The following is a 25587-nucleotide window of genomic DNA, read 5'->3' on the forward strand; positions in this document are numbered from 1 at the left end:
GGTGGCCTGAGGCACCAAACATGAACCCCGCACTCCTCGAAATCAGCACCACCACTCGTTCCGCCGCGGCGCATGCTAAGAGGGGTGTGCTAGGCGGCTGGAAGGTAAGGAGTGGGTTTTTCTTAGCGCCACAGCCGCTGCATGTTGTTGGTGGAGGCGGGGCCGCTGCAAAGAAAATAGCAGTAGCAGTGCAGTGCAGCGATTAAGGCAGATGGTCGATCCAAAAATAGCAACAGGAAGAAGGCTGAACGAATGACATAATGATCCGACCATGCTGGTTTGCGACACGAATAGGTTGCACGCACTGCTCTGCTACTACATGCCGCTAGTATAATTAGCTTTGTTAGACTTGAGCCGCGCCATGCACGAAATCTGTGTAGTTGGTCGCGCCTTCCCGACGGCAGGAATGCGCACTAAGCCGCTTCCAACCACGGGCCGTTGTGCGGGTGGCTTGCTGCAGAGAGATAGTGTTGGAATGCACGGAGGGAAATGCGGCTCGGAGATCCCGTCGGTGAAGTCTGCATGGTGATCGCGCATCGAGATTCGGAAGATAATGAGTACAGCACATGCATGTCCACGGCGTCGTGTGACTACCACCCTGTCAGACGCAAAGGAACGCGACTGACCGCTACGCGCGTATCTACCGTGCCATCGTACCTGCAGGTGAGAAACGCCTTTAGCTTGGCCTTTTGTGTTGCGCTGCAAAAGTGTGTTGAACTCTGTTGAAAGCAGACACCAAAGGATGGAGCAGAATGGATGCAGATAGATTTGTACATTTTCAAACTTTCAGCTGGTAGTACGAGTGTAAATGCGAAGCCAAAGAGGAAAAGAAAAAGAAAGAAGAATACTTCCAGCTCGACATCAACCAGCGACTAACGAGCGGAGAAACAAACCCAACACCGAGCTCCAGTTTTATATGTCAGTGGTCCACACATCCTATACGTAAATTTACATGTAATAACAATCCGGGCGTGAGCGTCCATCTCTTATCCAAACAAAATCTTATCAACACCAGTCTCCAGTACGTTCCATATCGTGGTGGCGTAGCCTAGTCACAATTCCTCTGTGAACGCCACACCTAGGCGCTCATCCCATGGCAGGCCCTCGGGATGCTGCTGCGTCAGCCCTTCCTTCGCCCTTGAACCGCAAGCCGGCAGCGGCTCCGTCGGCTTCGGCTTGTCGCCGTAGCATGAGTACATGCGGTCGTCCGGGCCCGCCCAGCCGACACACTTCCAGCAGTTGAACAGGCGCCTGGGATCCCACTTGTTCTTGACCTCAAGCAGCTTGCCGAAATTCGCGCCGAAGAACGTGTCCTCCCACTCAGGCTCGCCGTAGTCGCCCTCGTTGACATAGCAGCCGCCACCGGGCGTGAGCTTCTTCAGGAAAGACATGGCGTCGCGGCTGTTTTTCCAGAGCGCGTCGACCTGGGACTGCTCCGTACCCTCCATGTACCCGGAAACGTAATCCAAAGTCCATAGGGCCTCGCGCCATGCCCGGTGGGCCGACGTGTCGCGGTTCTTATCCGGCGTGTTGGCCGGCGTGGTTGCATACACTTGGATCTGGAAGCGCTCGTTGTCGGCGCAGCCTGCAGCCATACCGTTCACCAGCGCATCCACCAGCGCAGTGCGGTTTTCCGGTGAGGCAAACAGCGAGCGGGGCACGAGGCGGCCTGATTCGACGACGGCCATGCCGCCCGGCGCATTGCGCTTGATGATGCCGCGATAATCCGAGTCAGTGGCCCAGTCACTATAGGTTGGGAACCTCTCGTAGGCGTGTTTGTGGATACTCATGCCGGGGAGGGAGGTCAGGAAGTCGGCCCATTTGGACGAGAGGTCAATCATTGCAGACAGAGGCTGATCTGCGGGCCAGACAAGGTGTGTCTCGATCTTGTCGCGCGAGAAGAAGTTGTAGCCAGACATGTTGGCATTGGACCACGCTTGCTGGCTTTCGACGAACTGAGTGAAGATGGCACGGTAAACCCAGTCCTGGGTTGCGTCTGTGATATTGGCCAAAAAGCTGTAAGTGTTGAAAGGCACTGAAGGGTGAACCTTGAACTTGTAGTTGATCATGACGGCGTAGGTGCCGCCACCTCCGCCACGAAGGGCCCAGAAGAGGTCAGGCTCTTGACAAGCGTTGATGGTGCGCAAGACACCATCGGCGGTGACAACATCAAACTCAACCGCCTGATCGACCATTAACCCATGCTTGGGGCCCAAAGGACCATGACCGGCACCCTGGCCGAAACCACCAGCTGCGCCAACGCTGGAGAGGGCACCCAGCGTGATGTCCATGCCCTGGTCCTTGAAGTAACGGGCTGCCTCGCCCGCGCTCACACCGGCACCGATGACGCCAATGTTCTCGTAGGTCTTAGAGCAGCCCTCAGGCGTGAACTTTGGGTGGAATTCGTAGTTTTGAATGTTGCGGGTCCACAGGGCAAGGGAGTTAGCGGCAACGCTGCGGCCAAAGTAATCGTGACCAGAATTCTTGATCGACATGCGGATGCCGGTCTTGTTGACGAAGTTGATGGTCTGGACAACATCGCTGGCGGTCGTGGCATTGACGTAGTACGCGGACAAGGCGCCAAGGGAACACTGTCCGTTGTCTGCACCCTTCAGCATACACCTTTGAGCGCCACACTCCTGCCATTGGAGGTTCTGGGTTGCGCCGTATACCGAGGCCCGTGCGATGTCGTTGTGGGATTCGGTCTTGGCCATGGCACATAGAGACGAGTCCGAGTTAAGGTAGCATGGACTGGCCCATGGCTCGGTGATTCTCAAGCGTCCGTTCAAGGAGGAGTTGAAAGAGGCCCATTGCGATAGAGCGGGCCAGCACGGCTCACCGGGAAGGCAGTCGAAGGAGGTGGCCGACGCCGCAGCGGCTAGCCAGAACAGGAGGGCTAATAGAGAAGGCATGGTGACTTGCATGTTGTCGGGGCGACTGGTGGAGAACTGGGCGGCCACATGGTGTATATATTCTAGAGAGAGCACGCAGGGGGCCAGAAGGCAGAGACGGGCATCGGGACAGGAAAGGAAAGCGGACGATAGGCGGCTTGGAGCCAGCCGCAGCAGTGCGCATCGTGAATCGTAAGGATGGCCGTCCACAAGGTGATGCAGAACGGCGATTGGACAGCGGCCTGAGGCGTCGCCGCAGCCGGCGCAGGCAGAAAAAGCCGCTATCGAGCGTTCGGGGCCAAAAATGGCACCTGACGTGAGACCTCGCAACCGCAGCACGCGGAGAATGAGGGCGGGATGAGATCAGTGTGCGCCGCGGTCGAGGCGCCATGGACCGATGCTGAGTGTGTTGCTGCATGCGCCGCGGCAAGGGAAGGGCCCGCCGCTGCATTCAGCCTCGCTGCAGGCACAGCAGGTGGAGACGGTGGTGTAGGCGGGGAGTGGAGCAGAGCGATCAGTCCTCAGCTGCCGACACGCGAGCTGTGGAGCTGCCAAATCTCGGCCTGCGCGACGCGCCAGTGGTCCACATTAGCGAACTCGGAAAGAGGTGCCATGCCGCGACGCTAGCAGCTGAGCACCCACCGCGCCTGCCCTGTGGCCCTTCCGTTTGGACAATCGCCTGGCGGCCTCCTCCCCAACTCCACGCCACCAACTGATGAGTCCGCTGCTCGACTCATCAATGACTGCTGCTTCTCGGTCCATCTGCAACAGGGCTGCGTCAAGACGACGGCCGCCGCCCGCCATCAAAGACGACAACGCTGTCACCCGCCTGACGCGCCTTCTGCGCGCATCCGTAGCCGGGTTCCACGCGGTCGAGGTCGAGTCCATCTGCTTCACCAGCCCATGCATCGGGGAGCACGAGCAACCCGTCTGCGCCCCAATTGAATGACTGGAAACGGCGTCCCGACGTCACTCGGATGGTGTACCGCGTCGTCCAGGACCCACCACCGCCCGGCCCCTTGAGATGGCCAGGACTGCGGCGCGGCCGTGCCTTACGCCCTATTTCCGTCCTCCCCGCGCGGCATGCTGCCGGCTGCAGTTCCGTCCTCGGCCTGGATTTCTCGACACAGGTTCAGCCTCCAGCCTGACCCCTTTGACCGTGTCTTTCCTCTACCGGAAGCTCCCGGTGATCACCGACATCTGGAGAAGGAGCTAGGGAGCCATACAGAGACCGAAACACTCAATACACCTCCCTTTGGAGAGTATGACTTCATCCCGCATCGGAGGCATTGGCGGTTGACAGCCTTGGACCAGCCAGGATTCAATCAAGGCTCTCGCGAATGGCTCGATCAGTCGGCCGTGGCTCGGATGATGAGGCTTGCCGTGTTCGTGTCCATGTCCAGCCTTCTTGGCCGTTAACAAACGTCTTCCATGGTCCATATGGTCCTGAGCTGCGGATTGCCCTCCTGGCTACAGCTCTGCTTTTCGAAATGCTGACTTAAGGCCCACGCTAACAGCGAGGAAGGTAAGGCCCTTTCTTCCGTGTCCATGTAGTTACCACGTGGACCGTACGCCTTGAATACGGGCGTGCCTTAACTGTGGTTCCATATGCATGATCTGCAGCATGAAAACGGCTTGTTTGCCTAGGTTTCAGTAAAGCCCTTATACTACTCGCCTATCATGATGCCCCGGATCCAGTGACACGTCGGATCGGTCCGTGAGCCAATGGTTCGGCGCATGTCCTACAGCTCTGACCATCTGTCTCGCGTCCTCCATCATCTACCCATACGCCTGGGTGTAACCATAGTAGTATCTACCTCAACGACATTCCCATGGTATGGGTGTTGGATATGGTGTTCTGGGCAATTTCACCAGTGCTAGGATATCTGAGCGTGCCCAAGTATGGTAACTCCCGTCATTGTTTTACACTGAGCATCAAATGCCTAGCTTCCTCCACATGCGACAAAGCAATACTGGTGCACAGAACCCCTCCATTCGGAATGAACGGTGAGAACGACACACGTACGTCATTATACGCGACGCACGCGGACTTATGCACTCTGCAAGTGATTCACAATCCTTCCGCCGCACCTCCGCACACACGATCATCACGAAGGATTGCGGCGCAGCGATAGGCCTGGTCGAGAGTCGGTGTCCGCAGCGGATCATGAGGGCTACCCAAAGTTAATCCTTCAGCAGACGCGAGTCACACGAGCTCGCATCATCAGAATAACCCCCGTCGTTTTGTCAACGGCCGGGCCATTATCAGCGCGGCCACATAATCTTCTGTGGCCTTAGATAGGATTTTGGCCCCCCTCCATGACCTGCGGAATAAAAAAAGGCGACGTGACACGGATGACCCGCCGACGACCACACAGTCCGCAGCCGCAGCCGCCGCGGCGCCCCTCCCCCGGCCTCTCTGCACCTCCGGCCCGCGCGCCCGTCAGCCGCCCCCCACGTGCCCCCGATCGACCTTATCCTCCGCGGCGGTGGCTTTGCATGGTTCACGGGTTGTACAAGGGACTCGACTCGGCTCCGCCCTTCTTTGTCCCTCCTCGCGCGCGAGACGCCTCGGCCATGTACCTAGCTTTTCTGCCTTGCCATGCGGGGCCATCTTTATATATATATTTCATGGTGGTCGGAGGGTGTCGAAGGGAAACGCGTGGGGGCCAGCTGGAAGGCCCAACTCGCCCCAAGGACACTGTAGCTCCGCTGCAGCTCGGCCCCCACCGGTCGCTAATGGTCGGGATTCCTTCATACCACATCCGCCCCGCGGCTTGGTTGGCTGTGATTGGATGAGCGGGTGACGAGGGGGTTTCGGTAGCTAAGTGTGGACGGATCAGAATAATGGACTTGGTTCACTTGCCTGCCGGGGGGTGGTCAGCCGCAGGCGCTGAAGAAGAGCAGAGGGAAGCAACATGTTGGTGGTAAGACTTGGTGCGGTGGCTATGCGAGCTGCTAGGCTAGCCGTGATCATCGACGTCATTGTCGAAGCGCGGGTTGAGTCGCGACCAAGCGGACATTGTCACGGCGGGTGACAAAAGAAATTGCACGCCCGCGTTTACCCTACACAAACACTGCATTATCAAGTTGGTGTAGGCAGTTGAATACAAGGTCAGGACGTAAATATGTGCATTTTAAACATACATTTACGACCGTATTTTGTATTCAACTACCCGTGAGATTTTTTCTTTTCATGAGGCAGATGCGGGCAGGCAATTTTTTTGTCACCCCCATGACCCGAAGACTTGTATCTGTCGGATGCTTTTGGTTCCTACAACATACGCCGTAGGACTTCCTTCCGCCTTTGGTTAGACGGATTTTTATTTGAGCATGCGTGTGGCAGTCGAGTTGAATGGAGGGAGCTGACATCACCGCTACACACACACTTAAGCTCTGATGCTCAAGACTAATCAAGAGAAATATAAGAAGAGCTCGCATGGATGAGAATTGTGCTTGAATTGTTATCGCTAGCATCTAGTCTGATGCCTACCTGCCGCCATGGGAATTCTAATGAGTGAAAAGTGCGCACTTCAGCGCCTCTGTCGATAACCAAATGTTATCAGCTTGTCCAATCCGTCTTCTCTCAATGAAAAAAAGAAGGAGTTAGTATGGAGCCAAACTGAGCCCAACAAAACATCAATGTAATACCAAGCAAGCACCCAGTCGGCCTCGCAGTTTGAAAATCAAAAGAAAGAGTCGCTGTACCATGAAGCTTCAACAAAAGAAAGGGTCGTTGTACCAAGAAGCTTCAAGAAAAGAAGGAGTCGTTGTACCAAGAAGCTTCAAGAAAAGAAAGGGTCGTTGTACCAAGAAGCTTCAAGAAAAGAAAGGGCCGTTGTACCAAGAAGCTTCAAGGAATGACCAGGGTCCAACCGCCATCCTTGGGCTCATCTCCAGGAATGACCGGGTAATCACCAACGAAAGGCGGCTTCGCACCCTGAGGGCTGTCGGCCGGCGGCGGGACGTACTTGTAGCGCTTGATCTTGCAGCTCTCGAGCTCCTCCTTCGTCAGGACGTCTTCGGGGCGCTGGTGTTCCACCCTCTTCCTCGACCTGATCCTGTTCTTCTCTCCACCCTCACGGACAGGGCTTGCGCTCCTGCTCCTGCCGCCCTCGCGCTGTTCGCCGACCCTTTCGAACATGAGTCGGTCGAGCCTCTGCTTCTCCCACGTCTTGGCGCTAAGCGCAATGTAGTCCTGTGAAATCGAACGTGCCTCCCAGCTGACACGCGTGTACTTCTTGAATGTTTTGCGGAACTCGAGGAAGGCGGTCTGGAAGTCGGTGCCATTGGCAAGGAATTCGGACTTGAAGTCCGTGCCGGGGCCATGGAAGCTCACGAAGGTCACATAGTTGGGCGGGGAGAAGTCGGCTTCGTAGATCGAAAGGAGAACCCGCTCGTTGGTGTTCTTGGTGAGCTCCACGCGAGTAAGGCAAATGTCGTGGTAGGCGAAACCGGTGCAGTCAACGTACGTATGGTATCGCTCCGAATTGAGATTCTTCCTGGCATTTTCCTTGCCAATTTCGTATGCACCACGCTTCTCCTGGACGGCGTTTGCGAAGCTGTCCGTGCCTTCCTTCACGTAGTTGTTCGCACACTCCGTCATTTCGATCTCCTTTTCGCGCTCCTTCTCGGGCTTGGCTTCGTCCAACACTTTGATCTCAGCGGTAAGGGCTGCCCTCAATGTGGCCTCAAACGGGGTGTCAGATGGGTTCGTCGAGGAGTCCTCAGATGGGTTCGTCGAGGTGTCCCGCTCGGGGGATGTGATTTGACAGCTGGGTTGAACCGCTGGAGCTTGACGGTGTGGAGCGCTGACTGCAGCACGTTGGTGGTTCTTGTTCTTTGCGGCAGCGGGTAGCGATTTCTTGGAAGCGACGGGGAGACTCTTGTTTGCCGGCTTGTTGGTGGTTGGCGTCCTCTCGGGAGTGAGCAAGCCAATGCTGGTGTGAGGCGGAGGTGTATAACTCAGCAGCCAAGAGCCGGGCTCATCAGGGTTAGGACTGACAGTGAGAAACCCGAATGGTGAATCAGGGCCGGTAGGGTTGATCTGCTGATTTTGGGGTGTGTACGGTCCAAGCTGCTGCTTCAAAGGCCTCTTCTTAGCTGTAGCGGATGGAATGTGAGATGTACGAGAAGAGAGCTGCTGGCTGTTCGACTTCGCCGGGACAACACCAGAAGAAGCCTGAGCTGTGTAAGAAGTGAGCTGGTGGTTGTTGGGCCCCGCCGGGACAGCACTAGAAGAAGCCTGAGCTGTGTAAGAAGTGAGCTGGTGGTTGTTGGGCCTCGCCTGGACGGAAGTGTGGGGAGCACAACTTGTGTGAGAGGCGGCCTGCTTCTTGGGCTTCTTCAGGACAGATTGGGAACGATGATGAGTGGGGTGAGAGGTGAGATGTGGGACAGCTTGTCTAGCCGCAGCAGCAATGGGGGGATTGCGACATGCGTATGGGCTGAACCTGAACTGCTGAGCCGCGGGTCCAGTCCTGATGGCAGCAGACTGGTGTTGGGGCGTGTAGGAAACAGATTGGTGCTGAGGCGTGTAGGAAGCAGATTGGTGCTGAGGGTTGTAGGAAGCAGGCTGGTGCTGGGGCGTGTATGAAGCAGACTGGTGCTGGGTCGTGTATGAAGCAGACTGGTGCTGGGGCGTGTATGAAGCAGACTGATGCTGAGGCGTGTACGAAGCAGACTGGTTCTGGGGCGTGTAGAAAGCAGACTGGTGCTGGGGCGTGTAGGACGTATACTGTGCAGTGCCGTATCCGTTGCCGACAGGAGCGAGCGGAGTGTGAGAAAAGTTGGGGGTGAGCTGCTGGACGTTGGAGCTGATCGGAGTGACAGCGGTGGGGTTGGATTGTGGGTAGAACGCGAAGCTGGTGTTGGCGGTGAGCATGCACTGCGGGTCAATGGGAAACGTGGTGGATGTGCCAGGCGGATTCTGGGATCCATTCGGCATGCTGAGCGAGGCAAAAGGCGACGCCTGTGAGGTGAGGTCGCCGCAGTAGCGATCGTCGTTCATCAGGGTCAAGAGCCTGGGGTCGATTCCGTCGTCAGGCGCCTGAGGCGCACGATGCTGGTTCTGCAACATGGCGTCGTGGGTGGGCTTCGTCGCCGGTCGGATGTAGGAGAAGAGAGGATGAGGAAGAGGATGAGGAGGAGGAGGGCGAAGAGAAGAGTGTGGGAGTAAGTAGCAGGCGGGCGAAGCGAGGCTTGGCTGGCGGGCTCGAAAATGGTGGCCATTTTGCGTGGTGCTTCGAAGGTGAGGTGCTGTCCAGAGGTGAGGGGAGGTGAGGTGAGCCAGGTGAGGCAGCTGCGACGCGACTTCCCAAGCAAATACACAACCGCGCAACTCTGAGATGCTAAGACGCACAGCAAAACCGAGACTATCGATGCCATATAGTCTGGGCACAAAATTCAATTGATGAGCTGCAAACCCCACCGCTATCGTCCTCACTCCACCAGTCGCCTCGCTACGCCCAAACGTTACTTTGCAGTGAGCTGCGCAAACAAGGCGCACAAATCGAGCATCGAGTTCTCAATCCATGCTGCCTCCGCCTCACGCTTGCCCGATGTAAGCACTGTGCGGAGATGAAGTGACGCGGTGCTCAGTGTCCCGCGCACTCCGCCTACATTCGTTGCCATGACCGACGCGCCCAGCAGTGAGAACCGCATGGCCTTTTTCGCGCTAGTAGCTGTTTAATAGATCCTCGAGCATTCCTTGATCGGTACCTAGTGAAAAAGCACGGAGAGCGTGGCGGCGCGGTCCCGAGCTGTCGGCAGCTCTGCGTGAACGATGCCTGTGCCCAAGACCATATAGCCGGCGTGCTTCCGGGCTGTCGGCATAACCAGTTACTCGCTCAAGGGTTCTGATCTGACCGGCATGCTTAGTGATGACTCCCCAACCACATACGTAGACACCTGGAAATACTTCTTGGGCACGAGCAGGTCACAGTCTCCATCCTGACGAAAAGCTCTGCACAAACCAGCGGAAGAGCTCGAATTCGATTCGCGCAAACCCAGAAACGTCACAATCATCTAAAATATCTCTCCCAAGCCCAAGCCTAAGCCGCCTTCGCTGCCTCTACAAAAGCCTTAATCTTCCCCAAATCCTGCTTCCCATCCACCTCCACCCCACTGCTCACATCCACGCCTACCACCCGCTCCGCCAGCTCACCCAACTCCGCGATCGCGTCCCTCACATTCTCCGGGCCCAGCCCACCCGCCAGCAAGACGTGCAAACTCGGGTCCTTCTCCAACGTCTCCTTGACCTCCTTCAGATCGAGCTTCTGCCCCGAGCCGCCGGCCCCCGAGTCGAGCAGCGAGAGCGCGTGGTAGGCGCGGCACGCGAGCCCGGCCTGGCCCGGCTTGAAGGCGTGCACGACAGGCACGGGGATGAGGCGGGCCCACTCGACCGGCTCATCGCCATGCAGCTGGACGATGTCGAGGTTGAGCGCCTTTTGCTGCGCGAGGATGTAGGCAAGGGGCTGGTTGCGGAAGACGCCGACGAGGAGGGCGCGGGAGGGGTGCGAGACGTGGTGTCGCGCAGCGTGGGAGAAGAATTCGGTTGCGGCGTTGGGGATGCTGGAGGTTGTGGAAGAGGCGGCGGCGGCGGATGGCTTCGGTGTGCTGTGAATGACTTGTGAGATCTCGAGCGCGGTCTCGTTCGAGACGCACCGCGTGCGGCCTTCGACGAGGATGATGCCGATAAGGTCGGCGCCCGCCTCGATGGCCGTCTTCGCGGCTTCCGCCGACCGGGTGCCGCAGATCTTGACGAGCAGTGCTGCGCGAGGCGTGGTCTTCACCGCTTCGCTCGAGCCGCCGAGAAGCTGGGCAATGAACTGAGCGGTGTTGGAAGCCCTCATCAGAGCCTCGCCGACGAGGACGGCGCCGACGCCGTTCTTCTCGTACGGCTCGACGTCCTTGGGGCCGGCAATGCCGCTGAGAGCGCAGACAATGGTCTCCTTGGGGACGATGTCCATCAGCCTGCTGGTGGTCTCCAGGTCCACCTCAAAGTTGGTCAGGTTACGATTGTTCACACCAATGACCTTCGCCCCGAGATTTACTGCAATGTGCATCTCATCGGCTGTGTTGACCTCAACCAGAGGCTCCATGCCAAGCGATTGGGAGTAAAGATATAGCCTCTTAAGAGTGGCCTCGTCCAACATCTTGACGATGAGCAGAACGGTATCAGCACCCGCCAACCTTGCCTCGAGGATCTGGTACTCCTCGAAGACGAATTCCTTGCGCAGAATGGCCGGGCGGTTGGGCATGCCTTCCAGCGCCTGACGCACAAGCTTCAGGTCATCAATACTTCCCTTGAACCATTCAGGCTCGGTGAGGACAGAGATCACGCTGGCGCCTGCGAGCGCGTAGGTCCGAGCCTGCTGAGGCGCACACGTGGACAGTGAAATGATGCCCTTGGAAGGGGAGGCGCGCTTAATCTCGGCCATCAGTGACAGCCGGTAGGGCGACTGCCTGAGACGATCGGGGAACGAAATGAGAGGCGGGGCAATGTCCATGTCAAACGCAGCCTGCAGGTCCACAGGCCTCTGAGAAGGAATCTGCTTCTGGGCTGCAACGGCGGCACGGCGGTGATCGAAGATCTTCTCCAGGATGGAGGTCTTCTTGTCGACGGCAATGGCGCCATTGGGGGCGCTCGCAGCAGCTGGCTGGGCCTTGGCGAGCTTCTCGTTCTCAGCCCAGGTGCCTCCCTGCATCTTTAGGAAGTTTTTGATCTGGGTCCGGCCGTCCTCTGTCAAGATGCTCTCGGGGTGGTATTGCACGCCCTCGATGACATATTCCTTGTGTCTGACACCCATGATTATACCCTTGCCACCATCCGGGCCGACCGCAATCCAGGAAGAGACCTCGAGGCATTCGGGAAGCGTAGGATGGGTACCGGCCAGGGAGTGGTATCTCGTCACGGCCACGTCTTGAGGAACGTTCGCGTACACACCCTTGCCGTCATGGCGCAGCGGCGAGGTCTTTCCATGCAGGATCTCACCGGTCACGTCAACACGGCCGCCGAAGACAGAGTAGATGCATTGCCTGGACGAGGGAAGGATTAGCGGAGGGTTCGTCGCGGCTACGGCCCAGAGACAACGCACTCTCCCATGCACACGCCCAGAATGGGGATCTTGCCCGCGAAATGTTTGATGGCGTCCCTGCTTATGCCAGAGTCGGTCTCGGGGTGTCCGGGACCAGGGCTCACGACCAGCTGGGTCGGCTTCTTCGCGATGAGCTCGTCGAGGCTGATCTCATCATTGCGGAAGACGGTGACGGTGGCGCCTTCGAGGACAAGGTACTGGTAGACGTTCCAGGTGAACGAGTCGTAGTTGTCTATGAGGACGAGGTTCTTGGCCGTTTCAACGGGCGGCGCCGGGGCGGGGTGGTGCGGGGAGTGGTCGACGAGTTCTGCGGCCATTGTTGCGTCGGGAGGCACGAATTCTTGGTGGGATTTCGTCGAGAGCGGCCGCGGAGGTGTCGCCGGCAGGGAGGGAGTTTAGAGAGCGACTTGTCTGGCGGAGGGCGCGGAGCAGCTTGAGTCACACGGCGCGAGCTTTCAAAGCTACCGTCCCCAGGGACTTTTGTTCACGACACCACGCCGATCCGGACAATCTCCGGCCTCGCCGACTTTCGCTCGAGCACATAATTCGGCAACAAATGCCGTCACATTCTGCGAAGCTGAAGCCCATGCCCGTCTGACTCAGACCGACGGCGTTGCTTACCGTCTGCGAGGGCAGGCATTTACAATGAGCCAGTTTCTGCTGGGCTGCTGTGATTCGTCGAGTACACGCCCGCTCAGACTGGACACTCTACTTGTCACATCGGCGAGCGTTGTTTGTTTCAGTCCGCTGCGAACACGCGGGCATGGATCATTATACGGTCTGTCATTACGTTCTCCAGTGGTATCTTAATAATGCACACGCTCGACCTTCCAGATCCACCTTCTGGAACAACCTTCTCTCAACCGCAGCAAACGGTTGGATCCTCTTCCACTCCCCTGTTACCGGGTTAGCGAGGACACTTGTAGGGGAAAATCGGGCTGTTACTCACATCCCGCTAGCCACGGCCACCTCTACGCTTTCCCACGAGAAGATGAATGCGCCCAGGAATGCACCGATGAAAATGCAGATGATCAGGTAGCCGTTGTAGTACATGGCGAGCAGCATCACAAAGTACGCCAGAGCAAACTGCAGCAGATGCAGCAGCGCCCTGATGGCTTGTTGCATGACATTCGGCCTGAACCTCGTCGTCGTCCTCCTCGGGAACGGCGCGGTTCGGGCGGTGGTGATGGCAGCAGCACTCGGCTTGGACGACTCGTTCTTCTCGCTCTCAATTGAGTCGGTGTTGTCACAGCAGCTGACGGGAGCGGGCTCGGGTGCAGGCGCAGGCGCAGGCACCGGGGTCCGCTGCGGCGAGGAGCTGCCCGAGGACGAAACCTCGGCGAACATGGCGCGCTGGTGCTGCCGCAGCAGGAGGCGGTCGTACTCTTTTGCGGCGCGGCGGAGGAACTCGAGCAGCATGACCATCAGGATCACGCCAATGCAAGAGCCGGCGAACATGCCCTTGGACGTGATGTGCCATGACTCTGTGAGGAAGCCTGTGTGATTGGTCAGAACAGATTTCCGAACCAAGAGGGGACGGATGTATTTCACATACAGGCATCGATAGTATACCAGTTCCACAACATCTGCAGTAATGTCAGGATTATGTTCTGATCAACGGTCCAAGGATCCTTACCGAAACTTGGCAGTCGCCGCCCATGTCCATCGAGTCCATCGACGACATGTCCATTGTGCTGGTGGCCGAAGCAGCTGCCGCCGTGCCGGTGGACGACATAGCCATGGTCATGGACGAGGCCATGTCCATAGACGAGGCCATTGTCGACATGGCCATGCCCGACATTGAGCTACTCATGTCCATCTTGAGCGATCGGCGGTCCGGGATCAGGGTAGCAAGGGGGGCGCCGCCGGAGGTTGTCGATGGCGAGAGCGAGCGGATGAAGGTGAAGATGGAGGTGGGCAGCAGCGAGCCCGCGTAGATATGTAGGTAGTGGTTAAACCGGGCCCTGGTTGGGCTGGTGGTTGGACCTTGGCGCACATCCCAGATGGGGACGCGTGGGTTTGAGCACGTTTCGCAATCGCGCACAAGGCGAACCCGCTTGCCGGCAGCCACGCCGCAACTGACATATAAATTGCTCGCCCCTCGGCCACGGCCGCCTCGCTTCCTTCCGCCTTCGGGCGATCCCCCCGCCTCGCAGCTGTGTGTGCGAGGGCGGCGAGAGGGTGGTGATGAGGCGGTAATAATCTGCTCAACCAGGGCTGCCGGGATCGCCTGACTCGCTTGCGCACGCTTGGCAGCCCTGGTCCCGCCACCGCGTCCTGCTCCGCAATTCGGCTACTGTTCGGCGGCGCCTGCCTGGTGCGGTGTAGCGAGATGACCAGGGACCCTTCGGATATAGTTGCAACGCCTCGACTGCTCTACATTCGTACTTTCTAATAAATTATGTGGGTATACAACACTGCGTCCTGAATGAAACTATCCTTTCTCCTCTAAAACTTGCGCACTTCTTTTCGCTGCCGATTCTCGAACTCCATGCCAGCCCATCCACCGTCTTCTCCTGACGATCACCACACTCGACCGTAATGCTCCCGGTGAGGAGGTGGAGCATGGCCTCCAGGAGGCGACGGAGGGCGCTCACCATGAGGGGGAGGAGGGCGCTCACCATGAGGCAGGGGAAGATGGTTGCCGTGAGGTGGAGGTGGAAGGTCACCATGAGGAGGGGGAAGGCGGTCGCCATGAGGCGGTGGAGGGCGGTTGCCGTGAGGGTGCGGGATATTATCGCTGTAAGGCGGAGGCGGCGGCGGACGGTTGCCGTGAGGCGGGGGAGGATGGTCGCCGTGAGGCGGGGGAGCGTAGTCTGCATGGGGAGGAGGGTGGCCATCACCGTGGGGGTAAGGAGGGCGATCTCCGTGGGGAGGAGGAGGAGGGTGATCTCCGTGAGGCGCCGGAAAGTTGTCGTTGTGAGGAGGTGGCGGGGGCGGCGGCGGAGGGTAGTGACCGTAAGGTGGCGGCGGGTAGGGACCGTATGGCGGCGGTGCCGGATACTTCTCTTCCTGTATCCTGCCCTCTCCATCCTTAGGAGGCCTAGGTCCCGGTCCCCAGCCGCCCCAGTAGGAGTCATCGTGAGAGCTCGGGAGGCTGCTCTGGCACTGAGGGTTCTCGTAATCCTGCTTGCGGCCTGCAGGCCAGATAGGGATGAAGCAAACCTCCTCGGCGCCGCACCCACGGCAGCGCTTCCACGTGGTCCACTGGAGATACGACATCAGGTCCTGCACAGAAGACCTGGCGCTTTCTACATCAGTGGCGTTGGACAGAGAGACAAGTGTGTTGCAGATGGAGGAAGTCACAGCGTGGATCGCCTGAGCAGCAACCGGAGCAGTGGAGAGAGACTCCAGGGAGGAGGCCGGCAGGTGTTGCGCCGCGCAGCGCTCGATCTCTGCAGCGCTGTTCCGGATTCCGTAGTCAATGTACGGCTTGAGAGCCTGGTCAGCTTCCCTCTGCAGCATCTCCAAGTCGGAAAACGAGGCGAGATACTGGATTCGGTCCGAGTAACGCTCAACGACCAAATCTGCCACAGCCTGCCAGTTCGTAGTCGGCTGGATCTTGCCATAAGCCGGAGAGGGACGGGACATGACAAGCTGTGTCACATCATCGTGCATCAGACTCAGCGTCTCATTCGACACATTGAGGAGACGCGGCAGAAGCTCGCCGTTGAAGAGGTCAGTATCGTAGGTGAAGGCGGTGACGAAGTCGTCGTAGTTGACCGACACGCGGTTGCCGCCAATACCGTCGAATCGAGACGCCACAGCGCGGTAGTAGGTCATGTCGCCGAATCCGCCTCTGGGTGGTCCCCAATCATCCGATCTCCGGCCAGCTGTCTGAGTGACGCGCTCCACGTCAAGGTGTTTCTCGAAGTCGCACAAGATGATCTCGAAGCCCATCTCCATGCGCAGGAAACCGTCGACGCGGTTGCCCCATTCGTCCCGGGTCAGGTTGCAGAGTGCCTGGCCGCGCTCGAAGTCCCACATGTGCCGGTTGTGCTCTTCTATGTCCACGCCAAGCAGGATGGCATCGGTGGAGTCCAAGGTTCCTTTCTGCGTCTTGCCGGCAGACATGCCGTCGATGTACAGAAGGGAGAGGTTGTGCTTGGTACGGTAGGTATGCAGATAACCTCCAGCACTATCATCCTTAGCCTTAGCATCCCTCTTTTCCATGGGTGCTTGACGATCAGCACCGTGATGCTTCTCCCAACCGGGACGCTTCCAGTCCGGACGGTACTCTTCGCCGTGTGGTGGCTTTCTCCACCCATGATGTTCCTTGTGCTCAGAGGTCGATTCTCCCGCGGGGAATGGTGGAGGGGGACCCTGTCCGGGAGGGGCTTGTCCAGGAGGGCCTCGGCCGGGGCCGCCACGACCAGGACCCTTTCCCGGTGGTGGACCATGAGGCCTGGCAAAGACCAGAGCATGCTCGGGCTCAAACGCAAGCCATTCCATGCCCTTGACAGACTCGTTGCTTGACCTGCCATGGTAGAACTGGGTTCCTTCGGGGACCGAGGTGAGGAAGAAGGACATGCCGTTGTGGCTCAAGGAAGAGCCCCATTGGCGCATGGATGAGTGGAGGGCGTTGAAAACATGGTTGGCGTTCTCCAACGGGGCTGGAGATTCTTCGCTGAAGTCGGCCGTGGCGAGAGCGGCCTCGAAGGAAGCACTGGCGGCGAGGCCGGTGACCAGAGAGAGGTTTGTGAGACGCATGGCGAGACACAGCTTGCCTGCGCCAGCGGTCGAAGTGGGCTCAAAAGAATGTCGAAGCAGCACACGGGCTCAAGGCGCAGAAGAGGCAGGGCATAATTATGTATAGTTGGACGACAATCTTATCAGCACTGCAGCCTAGTCCGAGCATCAGGTCGTTTTCGCATGGCGGAGCGGGTTTGATTGGCCTGTGTGACGGGTATCCATCTGCCGCGCACGCAGGCGCAGTGGGACGCGCGTCAGCTCGCTGTTCGCAGAGGGCGACGTGGGCTCGCTCGCCGACAGAGGAGCTCGGAGATGGCGGCGTCGGAGGCGGGACGGTCGGGCACAGGCGAGGCGCGGCTAGGTTCCATCGCTGCGCCAGCCACGGAGCTCGGGCAGGTGAGGCTCCAGGGGTGCGAGTACGAATACTCAAGGTTGCAATTTGGAGTTGAAGCACCGCCCAGACGTCGATGCAAAGCCCATGGCTGAAAAAAATACGCGCGGGCGTGGAGTCCACTATTAACGTAGGTAGGTGCAGCACGACGTACCGCGGTGAGACGGATGTGGAAAGATGCGAGTCTTTTGCGGCCGAGCAATGCGTGCCAGGGACATTTAGGCTACGGGCGAAACGTCACCTGACCCCGAATTCTTCGCCCGCGACCCAGCGGCGTGTCCCACGCGTCTCCGCTAACACGTCGCCAGCAGACCGCGCGACTGCGACAATTGCACGCCGCATCGACACGCCCGCCCCGCCACGCCGCCGGCCGCAGTCCTCATCATGCCGCCCGACACCAGCGGCAGGATCTACTCGGCCACCTACAGCAACGTGAGCTGTCCCCGCCCAGGCGCTCGCCGCACCCCACAGCTGGAGCTGACATCATCGCCGCCCGCAGGTCCCCGTCTACGAGTTCAATGTCGCCGGCAACCATGTCATGCGCCGACGCGCCGACGACTGGATCAATGCCACCCACATCCTGAAGGTCGCCGACTTCGACAAACCGGCTCGCACCCGCATTCTCGAGCGCGAGGTCCAGAAGGGCGTGCATGAGAAGGTGCAGGGCGGCTATGGCAAATACCAGGGTAGGTGTTGCAGCTCTGCCGCGGCGTAGCAGCACACTGAAAGAGCCGCTGCAGGAACCTGGATCCCGCTCCATGATGGCCGCGGCCTCGCCGAGCGCAACGGCATTCTCGACAAGCTCGCGCCCATTCTCGACTACGTCCCGGGCGACAGGAGTCCGCCGCCTGCCCCCAAGCATGCTACCGCTGCATCGTCAAGGCCCAAGGCGGCGCGCGCCGCTGCGGCTCGGCGAGCACCTGGTGAGTGCGATCGTGCCGCCAGCCTGCATTGACATCTGCTGACAATGTCTCAGTCGCTTATGCAGCCCCTAGCCAAGTGAGCGAAGATCTTTACGAGAGAGAAAGCCTCCAGTATGCCGACGAAGAGACGCCCGACAATGTCACAATCGCCGAGTCCGAGATGGAGGAGCACAATCTGTTGCATGGTGTTCACTACTCACAAGGGGGACGCAAGCGGAAGCGTGATGCGGACCAGCCGTCTGCGCAAGATCGCGCGCACCAGATCTGGGCGGATGCTTTGTTAGACTACTTCATGCTTCTGGAATCAGAAGATCGCTTCCCTGCACCCCCAGAGCCGCCGCCAGGCGTCAATCTGGACCGCATGATAGACGAAAAGGGGCACTCAGCCATGCACTGGGCGGCTGCCATGGGCGACGTGGACGTAGTGAAAGACCTCATCCGCCGAGGAGCGCGCATCGACTCCCTGTCGAACAACCTCGAGACGCCCCTTATGCGTGCAGTCATGTTCACCAACAACTACGACAAGAACACGATGCCTCAGATGATCAAGATCCTGCAGCCAACCGTTGTGCGCACTGACTGGTTTGGCAGCACCGTCTTCCACCACATTTCGGCTACCACAAGCAGCAAAAACAAGTACACCTGCGCCCGTTACTACCTGGACTGCATCATTAACAAGCTCAGCGAGACTTGGATACCCGAGGAAGTCACGCGCCTACTTAACGCTCAGGACAAGAATGGTGACACAGCGATCATGATTGCAGCCCGGCACGGCGCGAGGAAATGCGTCCGCGCGCTACTTGGTCGAAATGTTGCCGTTGACATTCCAAACCAACTGGGCGAGACGGCTGACGACTTGATCCGCGAACTCAACGCTCGCCGTCGTGACGGACGCCATCGGGGCATGTCATCATCGCCATTTGCGCCGGACGGAAGGCTTGGCCTCAATGGCAACACAACTTTTCCTGGGTTACGCAACGGAAGCAACCTTCAGCAAGTCGCAGCATCGCCACACCAGTTCCGCAGTCAAACCGCCCAGACTTTGATGACTAAGATCGCACCGACCTTGAACGAAAAGTTTGAGCAGTTGGCAGGCGCGTATGAAGAAGAGCTTGTAGAAAAGGACGCCGAAGCAGCAGATGCAGAACGAGTAATGAGGAAACGACAGGCCGAGGTTGATGCATTAAAGAGGCAACTGAGAGATATGGGCATCGCCGAGGTCGACAGCGTGATCGGAGACACTTTGGACGATCCGGTATGGGAAGAGGAAACAAGGCAGCAAGAAGAGGAAATGGAGGCTCTTCAACGCGAAGCCGAAGCGCTCATGGAACTGGAACAGCAGGCCGAGCTCCAGCAGCGCATAGCACACGCAGAATCCAACGCCGAACCACAACAAGATGGCAACAAGGGTAGCGAAGCCGCCACCCGCGAAAGACTACGGCTGGCGCTCAGCCTTGGTAATGCTCAGAAGGTACGACGTGGCTTGGTAAACGAGGTCGTGCAGAACTTGAGCGTTGCGGGCATGGGTGAGCGGCAGACTGAGTATAAACGGCTCATCATGGGAGCATTGGGAATCAGAGAAGAGGACGTCGAGGGAATGCTTCCTGAAATATTGAGCGAGTTGGAAGAGGCGCGGGAGCGCGAAGTGCTGGAAGCAAGTCCGGAGTAGTAAGTCGGACGATCGGGCATTCTTAATATTTCAACAGCTACTGCTGATGCCGCAAGAGGCGTATATATCAGCAGTGAAGCACAGGCACGGTCAGTGTATTTCGGTGCGTTTTGCTTACGACGAGAAGAAGAGGCCACTGCGAATAGTGTGGCCATTGCTGAAGCCTTTTTTCTTTCTTCTCAACCTTTTCACGACGTCTACGATGTCAAACTCAAGATTGAGGAGGTTGTTCCAACGAGCCATCTGTACCCTTTCTTGCTCCTCCTTCCCAGTCAAATCTTCCTGAACGATCTGGTTTAAGGCGTTGAGCTGTTTGACAAAAACATAAAATACCCAAAGAAAAATCGAATCCAAAACCAATCAAAGCATTTGCAAGGCGTTGGATAGCAAGCTGCTCCGTTCTTCCCTATTGTTTCCTCATGTTCTTCAGCTACTACCCCGGCCCACGTTTGCTCGGGCCCTCTCTCTTAGGCTTTTTCCTTGTTCCCTTCTGAATGTTTGCTCTCTTCGGTTCTGTTTTTGGTTGTCTGTCAGGTTAGAATACGGACGGTGGATATCCAACGCGAAGAAGGTGCCGTCGGTGATGGGTGTTGAATGGTGGAGGCCCACCAGATACGGCGGGGAAATAGGAATGGGTAAACTTGTATCGGTTAGCGAAGGAGAATGTGGACAAACGAGGAAGGTGGTTTGGACGGAAGACTTCCTTTGCGAAGGTCCTTCCGGATGAGCGTGCGTCGGACACATCTACGAATCAGTGGTTTTTTTTTTTTTTTTGATGAGAAGTTGGGAAATAACGAAATTATATCAGTCGAGGACAAGGTCCTTCCATCAGCTCCCTTCAACTCTGCTAGTCAAAAGAACAAGAATGGGGAAAAGAAAAGATCAGATCAGCGATTTGAGCCGGAGTTGCGAATACGCGCCAACTGGTTTCTTATACGACCTACAACCTACGTAAAGTAGCAAGCCCCCCAAACTCCAGGAGAGAAGGAAGACGCATGACAGACAAACAGCAACCACTATTTCGACCACTTCCTCCCCGAGACCTCCGTCGTTAACTCGAACCGAAAGCGACCAGCCCGCCGAAACCTTCATCTCCACCCGATATCCCTCCTCATTCCTTCGCCACGCCATCACCACCACCACCACTCTTCCCACCGCCGCACCCATACGCCCACGCGATGCCCCTCCCCACGCCCTCGCCGCTCCAATACGCGCCCGTGACGGTCCCCAGCGCGAGGAAGCTCGCGGTGTGCTCGCCGGCGAACCACACGCGGCGCTCGGGCAGGCCGCGGCGCATGGCCTCGACGTCTTGGTCGCCGCGCTCGAGGCCGGTCTGGAAGTTGCAGTAGCTGCCAAACCCGGCCAGCTCGTCGTTGGTCCAGGCGGTGGCGAGGACGGAGTGGGGCCGGTGGGCGGGGTTGGTCGGGTCGAAGCCGGGGAGGCGGGTGTAGTAGGGGGAGAAGAAGGAGAGGAGGAGCTTCTGTTGGGTGTGGTGGTCGCCGGCGGATTTGAGGAGGAGGGAGGCGAGGTGCTGCGAGGTCGGGCCGAAGGTGTAGAAGAGGAGGGTCGGGTGGGCGGTCGGGCCCGGCAGGGCGGCCATGTTGACGCATTCTTGGCTCCAGCGGTGGGGGTTGGTCGAGGCGGCGTAGAGCGGGGACGTCCACTGCGCGAAGCCGGGGTAGTGCCTCGGGCTGCTGCCTTCTTCCGCGGCGGCGGTCGGGTCCGGCTGGTGGACGGGGGCCGTGGTGGCGGTGGTGTTGGGTATGGTCTGGCGGGCGGAGATCGGGACCGGGGACGTGGCCGAGGGGGAAGGCGAAGGAGTCTCCCAAAACGCGGTTGGGAAGGTGATGTAGAATTTGTCAAGGCAGCCGTATCCTATGCTGTCGATGGCGTCGGATAGGCGTTCGGGTAGCGGCGGCGAGAAGGCTGTGTCCTTGTTGCGCTTGAGCCAGCCCAGGGGCGTGGTCATGACGACTTCGTCGAAGAGCATGCTCTGGCCATCGTCCAGATGCACCTTCACGGCGCCATTCTCGTTACCCTCTTCGGCGACAGTCTCGACCTTCTTCACGCGTTGGCTGAACTTGACGTCTGCGCCTTCGAGCGCGGGTTTCGCTATTCTCTCCAGAATTTTGTGGTAGGTTTCCGCGACGAAAAGGTTCTCACCGTCGATGCACTCCTCGAGCCAGAAGAACCTCAGGCTCTGGCGTTCAACGGGACTGCCGACGAAGGCCCCCCACATCTCGGCGATGTCGTGCAGTAGATGGCGTTTCTTCTCCTTTTCCGCCTCCTGAAGGTGGTTCCAATTCTCGTCGGTGTACAGCTCCTTCGTCTTCTCGTGGATGTAGTCAAGCAGGCTTTTGGTCGGCGGTATCGACGTGCTGTTCTGCTTGCTGAACTCCATTCCATCACCTATTATGCTCCATATAGTTTCAGAGGCCTCGACCGCCTCCTTCTCGGAGAGCTGTGAGCCCTTCGAGTCGAATATACCCTGGCGCCCGTCCCAGTTATGCGTGATGGTGCCCGTTTCTTTTGCCAGGTCCAAGATCGGATTGTCTTCAGTTCCGTGAATCCAGTTCGGACCGCTACCAATCTCGACAAATTCCGGTTAGCCCCTGATTCAAACCTTTGGCAGAGCATTCTTGAGAAGGTCGCGAAGTTGTGGGCAGTGCATTGAAACATGCACCTGTAAAGGGTGAGATGTTAGATGTGCACAAACTACCTGCCTATTATTTCTTCTCACTGGAAAGAAAACGCACACTCCACAAGGATAGAAGACTCGAGGGTTGGTTAGAGGCTGACACCAATCAACCTAACCTCACAGTGTTCATGCCGACGTGAAAGTGGGTACCATTTGGCACGAAATCGGGACGGTGTTTGCACTGAACCTACCACCTTACCTTTGGTTTCCGGTACACTACTCGAGAACGGGCAAGGAAGAAGAAGAACCAAAAGGCAAGAGCTCAGGAGACAACCTACAGATCGACCATTTGACCCGCCTGCGTTTTCGCTTGACAAAGCTGCAAAGGTCATGGAGATCAGAAATCATGCTCATCCACAAACACGCAAAACCACTCACCCGTCCACCCACTCTATCTCTTGCCTCCAACACCGTCACTCTCAATCCCGCCTGCAGCAAGATATCCGCACATCTCAGACCGCTGACGCCGGCGCCAACGACGCAGACGTGCGGTTTCCTGCCGCCCATGGGCAGGGCGCGGCGGATTAGCGGCAGCGACATGCTAGTAGCTGCTGGTTCTGCTCCCGTCGGTGATATTGTCGGGGAGTTGTAGCCGCTGTCGACACGGTGGGGAGAAGTGGAGACGAAGTACTCTGGGCGATGCGGGCTGTATCGGAGGTCCAGCTGCGCGCGGTCGAGGCTGCCGTCGGTGTTGAAGCCTCGTATGGAGTGGGATCGGTACGCTTTGAGCTCCATGATGTCTACTTCAGAAAATGTCCCTTTCTTTGGTTGTGTTTGTGGTTTGTGAGGATGGGGTATGGCGCTGAAAGGGGTATATAGAGGAGAGGTGGAGAAGGAAGGAGGTTTAGTGTTGTGGGAGGGCTGTCACTCAGGAGCTGCAGGAAAAGAAAGCAAAAGAGGTGGAGAGGTGCTCCAGGAGCGGTAGTGACGTGAAGCTACAGCGGCCCGTGATAAGCTGTAAACTAGTGTGGAGCGCGGCGGATAGCTCCCCAGCAGGCACGCGCTAGAGAAGCACGTACTCCCGGCACATGGCTTCGAGTGGGCGCGTCTCAGATCTGCTCTCCTCTCGTCCCATACAGACAACAAAGGTCTACGACCACTGGCCGGCGTGCGGGACCACACCACCTGCGTGGGCGAGACACGGGGCGCCCGGATCAGCACGCTGCCGGGAGTGCTGATTCTCGCTTGGCTAAAGCAGGATCTGTAATCCATGAGGCGCGGTGCTGGATGGACGAGGCGGTGGCAGCTCGTTGGTCCGCCTGACACAGAGGTGCAGTGCTCTGCCGCATCCGTATCGCGGCGCCAAGTTGACTCACACGCCCGGAAAACGATGGGGCGGTATAAAGGAAACAGCTAGCCGTGGGTCGCGGGGCGCGCGGGGCGTCATGAGGAGCGATGCAGTGCCGATGGCAGCCGGTGACGCGACAAAGAAATGAGGCTGAACAGGAATCAACGACTTACCTGCGCTGTGGCCGGGGCCGGGGCCAGGCCAGGGCTATCACTGAAGCTGCAGTGGAATAAGGAAGGAGAGAGGCGAGTACAAGCTGACCGAAGCAGCGGGCTTTTGCCGTCTTCATCCGCCTCGATAAGTCGCGGCCGCTGATTGGCCCGTTGCCCAGCGTTGCACCCGCCCTATTCGGGCAGCCTGTTTCACCTCCCAATGCAGCGCCATCGAAGATGCAGTCTCAAGCAATTCAAACGCAGTTGCAGCGCCGTATCTACCCTGTACGCATTTACCTACACGCAACTTTGTACACAAGCCCGCCCGGAACGCCCCCTGTATCCCAGAAACCCCCGGACACAGCAAATGCTTCAAATGCTCCGCTTCTCATCGTAGCTAGGCGTCCTTCCATGCAAGACGCCCAGCCCGTCGCCGCGGTTCTTTCTCTTGCCATAGAACTCCGTCAGTGCCTCGCCCACTCGGAAGCACCACCCGCCCGCGACCATGACACCGCTAACCACGTTGACCAGCCGGATCAACAGCGCAAGGAACCCGCCGTTGTACTCGGAGATGGTGAGCATGATCGGCTCAATGTCGAATTTTACAAAGACGCCCGGCACCGACACCTCGGACACGCCGTGGGACTGCTCCGTCACGGCGTACTGGTTGGTCACGATGGTGTGGCTGTTGTCCGTGTACACGGTCGGCACCACCGAAAGATAGTACTGGAACTTGTAGAAGTGATCGTTCTCCGTTGGCGTCACAGAGCGCGTGTCGTCGAGCGGGTTGGTGAGCGAGGGGTAGTAGGGGCCGAACGAGAGCTCGTTGATCTGGTGCGAGAAGTTGAACTCTGCCACTCTCCGTCAGCAAATTGTAACCGTATTCGTTGCGCTTCCTGGCTTCTTACGGCTGTGGTCCAAGTGCTCGCCAAACGCCATGTAGCCATGGCCTCTCGCCGTGATGTGAAAGTCGCCCTGCACCCTGTTCGCGTCCAGACTGCCGTAGATCCTGCACGCGTCCGCGGGGCCCCTGAAGCGCGGCGTCTTGGGGAACTTCCTCTTGACCTTGGCGCCGACGTAGTCGTGCACATCCTCCTCGTCGTACCTCTTCTGACCCTGGCTGCGCTCCAGCTTGTGCACGTTCTTGCTCTTCTCAACCCATGTCAGCCAGCGCGTGTTGTCCTTGGTCAGCGCGGATCCGGCGAGGATGCGGTCGCCCGAAGCGTCCTGGATGTTGACGTGCAGGTCGTCGCAGCGCATGGCCACCACGACGTCCAGGTTGATCTGCATCTCGTGCCCGACGCCCTTCTCGACGCTGAATGTATGTGACGTCTCGCCCACCCACCAGCGCATCGTCTCCGTGATCGAAAGCCAAACACATGTTACTATCAGAAGCAGCGTCCAGTTGGCGCCCTGCGTCGTCTGTTGGAGGTATGTCTTCTTCGTCTTGGCTGGAGGGAGGCTGTGTTAATCAATGGTCGCCAAAGAAGAATATTGCGATTGGTTTTGCAGGCCAGGCACGAGCAAATGCAATGCAGGGCGCGCAGCGAGGTGCCGAGGCGAGGGTGCATTCGAGAGTGGCTGACTTACGAAAAGCATCGAATGCCTGGAGCCCGCCGCCGGAGGGCCCGAAGCTGTCCTCGGAGAGGCCTTGGTCCGCGAAGCCGTTCATGGTAGCAGCTGGGTTCAGCGACTGCTACATGGAGCGGCAAAGGAAGCAGAGAGGGGTGTTGCAAATCGGTGGGCGAAGGCGCGCGCAAACGGTTGTCGGAAGAGGCCACCTCA

General features: G+C 58.3%; 9 protein-coding genes across 9 annotated transcripts; 2 read left to right on the plus strand and 7 right to left on the minus strand.

Annotated features, from left to right (window-relative positions):
* Positions 1 to 1052: 1052 nt before the first annotated feature.
* SLS55_010151 (uncharacterized protein) lies at positions 1053 to 2924 on the minus strand (the record flags this gene model as incomplete). Its single annotated transcript, XM_066781540.1, has 1 exon — positions 1053 to 2924. The coding sequence occupies one exon, from the start codon at positions 2922 to 2924 to the stop codon at positions 1053 to 1055; it is 1872 nt and encodes a 623-aa protein (XP_066628542.1).
* Positions 2925 to 6744: 3820 nt separating this feature from the next.
* On the minus strand, positions 6745 to 8970 carry SLS55_010152 (uncharacterized protein; the record flags this gene model as incomplete). The annotated part of the gene is made up of 1 exon (XM_066781541.1): positions 6745 to 8970. One exon carries the CDS (start codon positions 8968 to 8970, stop codon positions 6745 to 6747), a length of 2226 nt encoding a protein of 741 aa, XP_066628543.1.
* A 973-nt stretch (positions 8971 to 9943) lies between these two features.
* TRP3_3 (anthranilate synthase / indole-3-glycerol phosphate synthase) lies at positions 9944 to 11997 on the minus strand (the record flags this gene model as incomplete). Its single annotated transcript, XM_066781542.1, has 2 exons — positions 9944 to 11930; positions 11990 to 11997. The coding sequence occupies 2 exons, from the start codon at positions 11995 to 11997 to the stop codon at positions 9944 to 9946; spliced, it is 1995 nt and encodes a 664-aa protein (XP_066628544.1).
* A 937-nt stretch (positions 11998 to 12934) lies between these two features.
* On the minus strand, positions 12935 to 13550 carry CTR3 (Copper Transporter integral membrane protein that functions in high affinity copper transport; the record flags this gene model as incomplete). Its single annotated transcript, XM_066781543.1, has 2 exons — positions 12935 to 13471; positions 13545 to 13550. 2 exons carry the CDS (start codon positions 13548 to 13550, stop codon positions 12935 to 12937), a joined length of 543 nt encoding a protein of 180 aa, XP_066628545.1.
* A 962-nt stretch (positions 13551 to 14512) lies between these two features.
* SLS55_010155 (uncharacterized protein) lies at positions 14513 to 16699 on the minus strand (the record flags this gene model as incomplete). Its single annotated transcript, XM_066781544.1, has 2 exons — positions 14513 to 16602; positions 16696 to 16699. The coding sequence occupies 2 exons, from the start codon at positions 16697 to 16699 to the stop codon at positions 14513 to 14515; spliced, it is 2094 nt and encodes a 697-aa protein (XP_066628546.1).
* A 757-nt stretch (positions 16700 to 17456) lies between these two features.
* On the plus strand, positions 17457 to 17787 carry MBP1_1 (Transcription factor mbp1; the record flags this gene model as incomplete). The annotated part of the gene is made up of 2 exons (XM_066781545.1): positions 17457 to 17504; positions 17572 to 17787. The coding sequence occupies 2 exons, from the start codon at positions 17457 to 17459 to the stop codon at positions 17785 to 17787; spliced, it is 264 nt and encodes an 87-aa protein (XP_066628547.1).
* Positions 17788 to 18039: 252 nt separating this feature from the next.
* On the plus strand, positions 18040 to 19664 carry MBP1_2 (Transcription factor mbp1; the record flags this gene model as incomplete). Its single annotated transcript, XM_066781546.1, has 2 exons — positions 18040 to 18047; positions 18068 to 19664. 2 exons carry the CDS (start codon positions 18040 to 18042, stop codon positions 19662 to 19664), a joined length of 1605 nt encoding a protein of 534 aa, XP_066628548.1.
* Positions 19665 to 20775: 1111 nt separating this feature from the next.
* Positions 20776 to 22492, minus strand: SLS55_010158 (uncharacterized protein; the record flags this gene model as incomplete). The annotated part of the gene is made up of 2 exons (XM_066781547.1): positions 20776 to 22254; positions 22484 to 22492. The coding sequence occupies 2 exons, from the start codon at positions 22490 to 22492 to the stop codon at positions 20776 to 20778; spliced, it is 1488 nt and encodes a 495-aa protein (XP_066628549.1).
* Positions 22493 to 24666: 2174 nt separating this feature from the next.
* On the minus strand, positions 24667 to 25401 carry SLS55_010159 (uncharacterized protein; the record flags this gene model as incomplete). Its single annotated transcript, XM_066781548.1, has 2 exons — positions 24667 to 25224; positions 25393 to 25401. The coding sequence occupies 2 exons, from the start codon at positions 25399 to 25401 to the stop codon at positions 24667 to 24669; spliced, it is 567 nt and encodes a 188-aa protein (XP_066628550.1).
* Positions 25402 to 25587: the final 186 nt, after the last annotated feature.

This window comes from Diplodia seriata, assembly GCF_021436955.1.
Source record: "Diplodia seriata strain FDS-637 chromosome Unknown scaffold_11, whole genome shotgun sequence".
Taxonomy (NCBI): Eukaryota; Fungi; Ascomycota; class Dothideomycetes; order Botryosphaeriales; family Botryosphaeriaceae; genus Diplodia; species Diplodia seriata.